Consider the following 8941-nt stretch of genomic DNA (forward strand, 5'->3'; position numbering starts at 1 on the left):
CTATACAATGCCCAGGCAGCGCTATTGGGGATGATGGGTTTTGCAGTCCGGTCCTCTTAGGCCGGTTGCCACACCTGCTTTCCGCACCCCAATGCGAGTATCTGCACTCCCCAGACGCGCATCTGAGCGCATGGCCAACCCGTGAGGGCTCAGGGTCAACAATGGTTGCCTATGTGGGAATCCGAGAGGGCCTGCAGGCCAGGCGACAAGCTTTTTGGTTGCTTTGCATCTGCAAAGGGAGTGGAGGAGGTGTATGGAATTTAAGAACTGCCTTTAAAATCGGCCTGTAACTTTGGAGGAGAGAAACAAAGATCCTAATCCAATACGGTGCCTTTCGCATTTGGCTGAAATGAGAGGCCTCCCTCCAATGGTGAATTTTATGCAGTTATTAAAGTCTCTGCTGGTAACGAAGATAACAGAATATTTCCCCTAACTATAATAACTATTTCCTGCTTTCTTGTGGTTATAAAAACATATTTCTCTCACACCAAAGGCTAAAAAATGTATATAAACCTTGCTGATGTGCCAGTCTGTTGTCAGCTGTCCTAGAAACAAGGTTTGTACAATTTCAGACCCAAATAAAATAGATAAACTTCTTCCCAAGCAGCTGTTTGCATTTTCTTTCCTTGGAACCCAGGAAATTCTCCCACAGAATGTGAGGTGTCCATTGGGCAGCTTTTAGCACCTCCCTCTTAAGGTTAGGGTTATCGGAAGAGCCAAGGCCAGTCAATGCTGCCCACTGTGCTTGGCATGAGAGAGTCGGTCAGGAGACTGGCAGCTGGATCCTGCCCGCCACTTTCATGGCCACATTTGGAGGTGGGGGAAGAGAAGGAGGAATGGCAACGCAGAGGTAAATGAGGGAGCTGTAACATCTCTTCCAAATAAATGTGTTTGTTAAATGACTGAGTCAATAACATCTGTACTTGCACAGATAAATCAATGTTGGCAATATAATTTCCGTGCGGTCCTACTTGTAGTGTTTCTTCACCTCCTAAAGGGAGTAAGGGGCTTCTTAGCGTTCCCACCTGAGGGCTGCGCTGGGACGGGGGAGTGAAGTGGGATCAAGAGGTGGTCCCTGCTGTTGAGGAAGGAAGGGACAGGCCCACCGCCTTATGGGGTGGGGGGCGATGCCTGCCTCTGAAAGAGAAGCCCTCGCCGTCCAACTGCCCAGGCTAAGGGGCTGCCCAGGTGCCAACCAATCGCCCCTTTGGGGAGAAGAGCGGGCAGTCTCAGCGGCAGGGAACGGAGCGACCCCTCCAGGCGGGGCCGGGCAAGGGCGACCCAGCAGCCTTTCTCGGCCCGCCCCTTCCAGCAGGCCTGTGCGGAAGCGGGGGGAGGCGGCAGAGAGAAGAGCATGGCGGAGCAAGAGCCCGAGCCTCTGCGCCTGAAGCGGCTGCACGGCGGCTTCTTCGCGGTGCCGGCTGCACACCGGGTGAGCGGAGTCTCACTGCCAGAGCGCCCTTCGCGCTCCCCGGCTCAGCCCTCCTGCCCAGCGCCCGCCCGGGCTGCGCTACGTAGTCCGCGCTCACCTGCCGGGCGGCCGCTTGGTCGGTGCTGCAGCTGGGCCGGAGCGCCCCCCCCCCCCCCGCCCCCGCCCCGGGGCAGCGAAAGAGGCTTCTCACCAGCTCTCCTTTCAGCTGGGAAGATGCCGGAGCGTCAAGGAGTTTGAGAAGCTCAACCGGATCGGAGAAGGCACCTATGGCATCGTGTGTGAGTCCCGCCTGGGGAATCTGCCCGCCGGGCTGGGTAGTGGTTGGGGAGGGCCCGCCCTGGGTGACCCGGCCGAGCCTGGACAGGCTTCAGAATCCCCCCCACCCAAATGCCTCCAGCTCTTCCGGGCTTGGGATGTTACCTGGGAGCCCAAATCTCTGGGAAGGAGGGCAGCTCCAAGTGGCAACACAACCGAGGGATGTGGCAGACAGAGCCACCTAAATAATAGGCAGCTTCAGGGGGGAGGGTGTGTGCGTGCGTGTGCGTGTGTTACAGTCGTTCCTCTGTGAAATTGCCTGGTGGGACCAGGAGGAGAGAGAGGGCTGCAGCTTTGGTTGCTCTGCTGTTTCAGATCGCGCCCGAGATACGCAGACAGGTGAGATTGTGGCTCTGAAGAAAGTACGGATGGACAAAGAAAAAGACGGTGAGAAGAGCGGGCTCCTTGCAGGCCCGGCTTGGGGAGCAGCCCGGCGGCCCCCTCTTAGCTGGGTCCTCTCCCCCCCCCCAGGAATCCCCATCAGCAGCCTGCGAGAAATCACCCTGCTGCTGAAGCTCCAGCACCCTAACATCGTGGAGCTGAAGGAGGTGGTGGTGGGCAACCACCTGGAGAGGTAATTCCCTGGGCAGGTGGACAAGAGCCAGGAGAAAGTGCGCTCTGCCCTGAGCTGGGAGGGCAGCAGGTGAGGGGGGGGGAAGCATTAGCAGAAAGTGGGGTGTGAAGGTGGGAGCAAAGGGTGGGGATTCTCCTTCCCTCTCTGGGCAGAAGAAACAGGCCTCTCCTGAGGTCTCCCAGGGCAGGATTCCTTTCCTGGCTGCAGCAAGAAACAGGCCTGCCTCCGATTGCCCCCCCCCACAGCATTTTCCTGGTGATGGGCTACTGTGAGCAGGACCTGGCCAGCCTCCTGGAGAACATGCAGGCTCCCTTCTCCGAAGCCCAGGTGTGTCTGCAGGGCAGGTACAGCGGTTGTGCTTTGCTTGTGGTGGTCGCCATGCCACAGGGGAGGAGAGGCCGGAGGGTCTTGGGGAAGAACTTTCACCCCAAATAGCTATCCCAAAACTGGGGCTAAAGAGCAAGGAGGTGTATGCTCCAGCCTAAGCAAGGCACACTGGCAAGGGCCCGAGCTTTCAAAAGGGGGATAAAATACAAAAACAGTTGGATCTGAAGAGCCCCCTTTTAAAATTCACTTGATGCCCCAAGGACTACAATGCAGGGCAGCCTCTGGGGGGGGGAGGGGTGTTAAGGCCCAGCCTGGTAAATTGACGTGGGACTTGCTTTGTCCGAATGGGCCTAATCTGTTCACGCATTCCAAAACATGGTTTGCTTTGTGCTGGACAGGGTGACTGGCACAATGTGGGAGGTGGGAGGCCCTCTAGGGATGCTCCCGTTTGCCCGCCTCCCTGCAGGTGAAGTGCATCGTTCTCCAGGTTCTCCATGGTCTTCAATACCTGCACAGCAACTTCATCATCCATAGGTGAGAAGGGCAGGGATGGGTCAAGCAGGAGTGGGCGCTGGCACTGCCCAGCCCCCCCAGCCTTCTACATACCTGTGTTTTGTCAACTACAGGGACCTCAAGGTGTCCAACTTGCTCATGACTGACAAAGGTTGCGTGAAGACAGGTGAGTCTTTGGCTATAGCATCGCAGGTGCCACGTGCTCAACTCAGCTACTGGAGACTTAAAACAGCAAGTCACCTGACCTCTCTGGGCATCTTCTCTTGCAGCGGACTTTGGGCTGGCTCGTGCCTACAGGGTCCCCCTGAATCCCATGACTCCAAAAGTGGTGACGCTGTGGTGAGTTGGCTGGAAACACCCCCTCCCTGGAGGGCACTGCTGACCCCCTTCCGATACAAGCCGGCTGGGCGTTGGGTGACCCTGAGCACCGTCACTCTTTCCTTCCCCTTGCAGGTACCGGGCCCCCGAGCTCCTCCTAGGCACAACCACGCAGACCACGGCCATCGACATGTGGTGAGGAAAAACGGACTCCAACCTCGAGCGCTGGGTGGGCTCCAGCTTGCGGGGTGGGGAGGTGGGCAACGGCTTTTCTGCAGGGCTGCATTGCAAGACTCTGAAGGAGCAAAGCAGTGTGTGCCCGTGTGTGTGTTGCTGGCTGGTGGTCTCACCTCTAACTCTGCGTCTGCCCTGCAGGGCGGTGGGCTGCATCTTGGCGGAATTGCTGGCCCATAAGCCTCTGCTGCCTGGGAGCTCTGAGATACAACAGGTTGACCTGATTGTGCAGCTGCTGGGCACTCCAAACGAGACCATCTGGCCCGTGAGTCCTTTCCGTCCACTGCTCCGCTGTGCACAATGAAAACCACAATTCCCACCTCAGTGGGTTTGGCTTTGCTTTAGCATGCTGGCTGGGGAATTCTGGGAGTTAAGCTGCAGGAGGCAGCCAAATGTTTGCTTCCCCTTTTCCAGGGTTTCTCCAAGCTGCCCCTGGTGAGCCAATACACCCTCCGCAAGCAGCCCTACAACAACCTAAAGCACAAGTTCGCCTGGCTGTCCGAGGCCGGCCTTCGCCTCCTGAACTTGCTCTTCATGTACGATCCGAATAAAAGGTAGGCGGCCTTCACCTGCCCCGGATCCTTCTGGGGGGCACAACTCTGCCTCCTCCCTCCCAGCACGGACTCCCGGCTGCCCAGCTGAGCTGAGAACCAGCCCTCAGCTTCTTTTACAGGAGCAGCTGCCCCCCAGGGAAGTCCCGGCTGGTTTCTCAGAACGGGGCGGCGGCTTAGGCTTGGCAAGGGGACGACAAGAAGGGACGGCTCCTTCACTGCCACGTCTCCTCCACAGAGCCACGGCCGGAGACTGCTTGGAGAGCTCTTACTTCAAGGAAAAGCCGTGGCGTAAGTGGCCCCCCGGGCCCCTTTCCTGCAAGCGGGACCACCTCCTCCTCCTCCTCTTGGGCCTGATCCCTTTCCCCTCCTTCCTTCCAGCCTGCGAACCGGAGCTGATGCCAACTTTTCCCCATCATCGCAACAAGAGGGCCGCCCCGAGCACGGGAGGAGAGTGCCTGGGCAAACGTAGCCGGCCCTGAGGTGGCAGCTTCTCAGGGCACCCCGAAGGTAGGACAGGCTCATGAAAGAACGGGCGCCTGGTGGGTTTCTGCACCCGTGGTATTTTCAGGGATATTTGCGCCAACACAGACAGCAAAAGCAGGTCAGATCAGGTTGGTTGTTCCATTAAAAAAGCCCTAGATGAAAAAGTGCCTTTTTGTAAGCTGTTGTGTGGGTTAAATCTGCATATAATTCTGCATTTCCTTAAACAGCTCATTCCGTTTCCTCGCTTTTCAAAAGACCCAATGTGGAATGTCTTTTTGAAGAAGGGGGGGGGGTATGTGTCATCTCCCCCACCACAATCAGTCCTCCCTTTTCCTGTCTCTGCCTCCTTTCACCCCTGCCAGCTTTCTGCCAAGTGCTTCTCCTGAGGAGGCTCAGGGGCTGGAGACGGCCCAGAGGGACAACGGCTGCGTGTCCAGGACCCTCTTGCTCCCCAGGGAGACTCACGTGGGGAGCAAAGCGCCACCCGCCTCCGCCTCCTCCTCTCTGCACCGGAGAGGATCCTCGGTCCTTGCCTGAGCCTCCCAGAACCAGCCCGCCCGGATTCTGCTGCCAGCGTGGGCTTTTCCGCTCTCCTCAGCTCTGTCCAAAGCAAGCAGGTGCTCCGGATGCTGGAAGAACAAGCAGAGCTTTCCTGCTGGAGCAGCCAAGAAAGGAGCAAACTTCAGGGCCTGCAACATTTTCAAAACAGCCGCAACTTAAAGGCAGGTGGGAAGCACCAGCCGCCGCCGCCCCCCCGGCAGAGGCCTCTGAGGCTTGGAGCCTTCCCAGGAGCTGCTTCTCCCCCACCCCAGCTGTTAGGTGGCACGAGCTGGGCAGCTGACCGCTTCGGAAGGAGGGGCTGGGTTTCAATAAAGACTTTTCTTCCAGCCTGAGGATTGCTGGGCGCCTTGTCAGTAGTGGGATAAGCGATGCCCGGGCCCCAAGTGGCACCTGTGGGAGATGATGGGGGGGGGGGCGTTTGATGCTGCTTTGCCCTCACCACCCTCTGTGCTCCCGCTGCGTGGGGTGCAGCTCCAGCTGCCTGACTGCCCCTAGGCTGTACATAGATTATTTGGGGGTGGAAGAGATTCCCTGTTCCAGCTACGCTCCTCCTGCGCAAAGACACAGGTACACACACCACCCGCTGCCTCAAGGCCTTTCTGCTTCCGAGGATGAAACTCTGGCAGCCTCTTTCAGCCCTTTAATGGGAGGTGCTGAGAGCCAAGAAGGGCAGACAGTGGGAGGGTGTCCAGAGATCCAGTAAGCCAGGTAGCTTTCAGGTACGTTTATTACAACTGCATCTTTCATGAGAGACATCAGCAAAGTGACTGCCATCACAGGGCCCCTTCCGGTTTTGTAAATGCTGCCCGCGGTTCCTCCTTGACTGGGGGCTTGAGCAGGAGGCTCTTCTCTGGCCCCCGCCGTACCCAGGAGCTCACAGAACAAGCTAGAGCAGCCTCGGGCCACCCAAATCCCGGAAAAGGCAAAGGAGGCCTTCCCTGACAAGACGGGCACCCAGAAACCCACAATCCCAACCCTAGAAATCAGGGTTCCTGGCAGGTCTGCTCCCCACCTGCCACCTGCAGACTTCATGGGTGCTGGACTCGGCCCTTCACTGAAGCCGGGCAAAGCCATCCCATCTCCAGTCCTCTGTCCAGCTCCGTTCTGTTAGAAGGGGGGGAGGGGCTTGGCCGCTTTGGACTCTGCCCCCCCTCCCCCCAGCCAGAGGGGGAAAGCAGGTGTGGTGACCTCGCAGGGCGTCGCCGGTCCTACTGCCAGGGCCCCGCCCCCTCCCGCAGCAGCCTGTCCACCTCTGTCCGTTGCAGCCACAGGCGCTGCTGCTTCTCGCTCTGCAGCTCTTCCACGAGGTGGTGGCGGTTCCGGCAGACTTGGGCCCCATCGCAGCTGCTGACGTGCAGCAGCCGGCAGGTGTTGCAGCAGGAGCCAGGCAGGGCCCCCGGGAGCAGGCAGGAGTGCATCTGGTAGTGGGCCGGCTCGGGGCTCAGTCCCTGAGGGCTGCTGTGCAGGCTGGCCGGGCTGAGGTGGAGGCTCCTGGGCTGCCTGGACGGAGGAGAGGCCGGGCTGCTGGTCGCCTGCGAGGGGGGGTCGGAACTCTCATAGCCCCCCAGACCCGAGAAGAGGAACGGACTCCCCAGCTGAGCAGGAAAGTCCGCCTCAGAGGTCCTGCTGAGCTCCCGCCTCAAGGAGATGAAGGAGAAGGAGGTGGCCAGGTCGGGCGCGTCTGAGCCCAGGACTCCATTGCCACAGGAAGACTCCCGGCTCCAGGGGGGCTCGCTCCGGCACTCTGCCAGTGGCTGGGGGCTCCGCCTTAGGAGCCGGGGGCTGCCGCACTCGCTGAGGGAGGAGGAGGAGGTTTCCTGGCCCCAGAGCCGACTGCCTGCAGGCTCCCTGTAGAAGCCGTGCCCCTCAGCGCTCTCCCGGTAGAGATCGAACCCGCCGGCCAGGTCTGAGCGAACTTCGCGGCTCCGTGGCCACCGTGTCAGGCTCTGCAGCTTGGCCACGCACCGCTCCAGGCTGCCCCTGGCCTCCTTCCGGGCCCTCAGCAGCTCATCGGGCGGCACCACCCGCGGCTCCAATTCCTCCACAATTTTCGCCAGGATCTGGCACTCCACCCTGGCCGCAAAGAAGCAGCAGGCTGCACAGAGCAGGTTGGCGCTCGGCGGCAGTCGAGAATTCACCAGGTGGAGGCGGTCTTGCTGTACGTAGCCCAGTCGGCGGAAGCTCCGGGCAAGGTCGGCCTCTGGCAGGACCCCCTGAAGGACGTGGACGTAGACCCCGGAGAAGGTCTGCAAAGAAAGCCGCCCGTCAGCTCCCGAGGCTTCCCGGGCCCCCCTTGCCCCCCTCCCAGCCCCAACCAGGGCTCACCTTGATGGTGGCAAACTCTTTGCGCCAGGGGAAGAAGTACAGGTTGACGGCCGCCAGCTCCAGCACTTCGAAGGCCCTGGCCAGGTCCCGCAGGGCCCCTTTGGCGTCCAGGTGTCCCCGCAGGGCGGTGGCCAGCGTGGCCAAGGTGTCCTCCCCATCCAGGCTGCAGTGCAGCTCCGGGTCCTCCAGCAGGTGATGCCACAGCAGGTCCTTCAGGGAGGCGTCGCTGCAGGGCCCCACATGGCCCCTGCGGAAGTCCCTCTCCAGGCACCGGCGGTACTCCTCCTGCAGGCCCGGCCCGGCCTCCATCCTGCCGCCGGGAAGAGGCAGCCGCCTCTGCCTCCTGCCAGGCGCCCGGAGGGGGGCCGCCGCCGCCGCCTCGTCCCCGCTCGGCCTCGCTGGGGAGCGCCGGGGGAGCCTGGGCCGTCGGCCGCAACTGGGCCGCTTCGGGCGCGGAGGGGCCGCCGAGCAGGCCAGGGACGGAGCAGCCCCCGCAACAAAGGGGGTTGCCGGGGCCGCTGCCAGGCGCCGACGGGCGGTGGGACCCGGCGGCTCGTTGGAGGGCAGCCCCCGCCCGGCACGAGACCCCCGCCAGCCCCGCCGCCGCCGCCCCGAAGCAGGGCGGGCGGGCGGGCGAGGCGGCCTGGAGCCCTGCGGGAGGGGCGGGGCTCGGGTTGGGGAAGCGCCGCCGCGGCGGGTCCGCCGGTTGGGATTCGAACTCGCGCCCCGCCGCTCACCTGCCGGCGCCCCCTCGGCGCTCCGCCGCTCCCGCTCCGGCGCCCCGCCGCTTCCGGCCCCGCCCACGCGGGAGGGGCGTCACAGGGAGGGGCGGGGACTCCGCTGCTGCCGGGGGCGGCGCTGGCGGCGCGAGCGCCTCGGGGGGCGGGCTCCGCTCCCAGACCCCGCCCCCTGCCCCGCCGGCCGAGGAGGGCGCAGCTGCGGGAGCAACAGCGGAGGGTCCCCAAGCGGGGAAAGTCCCCCCCCCGCCTTTCGGAACACGCGTGTCGGCTCCTTCACACGCTGCCGCCGAGCTCCTCTCCCTGCCGGGGTCGCCCTGCGTCGTGGTCCGCCCGGAGCCGCCTCGTGCCTGGTTGCAGAGGGGGCACCGCTTCTCCTCCGCGCGCCCCCAAACGTCGCCCACCCCCCCGCTTCAGCCCTCGTCTCTGCGGGAGCCAGCGAGCTTCCGGGCGGCCTCCATATCCAGAAGACCCCCGCAGGGAAGCCTCCTCCGGGGCTGGCTGGGCTACTGGCGCAGTTCGGGGCCCCAGCGGTCCAAACGACACCCCCCCAAGAAGCACAACCGGC

At 62.2% G+C, this 8941-nt stretch overlaps 2 protein-coding genes across 3 annotated transcripts; one reads left to right on the forward strand and one right to left on the reverse strand.

The window, feature by feature from the left end:
• The first annotated feature begins 1303 nt into the window (after positions 1-1303).
• On the forward strand, positions 1304-5654 carry CDK10 (cyclin dependent kinase 10). 2 transcript variants are annotated; one of them, XM_026719765.2, is made up of 14 exons: positions 1304-1432; positions 1638-1710; positions 2063-2134; positions 2219-2321; positions 2567-2648; positions 3115-3182; positions 3275-3327; positions 3431-3500; positions 3615-3674; positions 3855-3978; positions 4128-4267; positions 4503-4555; positions 4646-4774; positions 5113-5654. In XM_026719765.2, exons 1-13 carry the CDS (start codon positions 1355-1357, stop codon positions 4744-4746), a joined length of 1077 nt encoding a protein of 358 aa, XP_026575550.1. In that variant the 5' UTR covers positions 1304-1354; the 3' UTR covers positions 4747-4774; positions 5113-5654. The 2 variants fall into 2 exon arrangements, with proteins under 2 accessions (XP_026575550.1, XP_026575549.1); XM_026719764.2 differs by lacking the exon at positions 5113-5654 and having other exon boundaries at positions 1312-1432; positions 4646-4914.
• Positions 5655-6020: 366 nt separating this feature from the next.
• Positions 6021-8432, reverse strand: SPATA2L (spermatogenesis associated 2 like). Its single transcript, XM_087940311.1, has 2 exons — positions 7637-8432; positions 6021-7557 (listed from the first exon to the last, which is right to left on the reverse strand). The coding sequence occupies exons 1-2, from the start codon at positions 7943-7945 to the stop codon at positions 6520-6522; spliced, it is 1347 nt and encodes a 448-aa protein (XP_087796437.1). The 5' UTR covers positions 7946-8432; the 3' UTR covers positions 6021-6519.
• Positions 8433-8941: the final 509 nt, after the last annotated feature.

Source organism: Pseudonaja textilis, chromosome 11, assembly GCF_049901715.1.
Source record: "Pseudonaja textilis isolate UNSWEBS1 chromosome 11, rPseTex1.2, whole genome shotgun sequence".
NCBI lineage: Eukaryota > Metazoa > Chordata > Lepidosauria > Squamata > Elapidae > Pseudonaja > Pseudonaja textilis.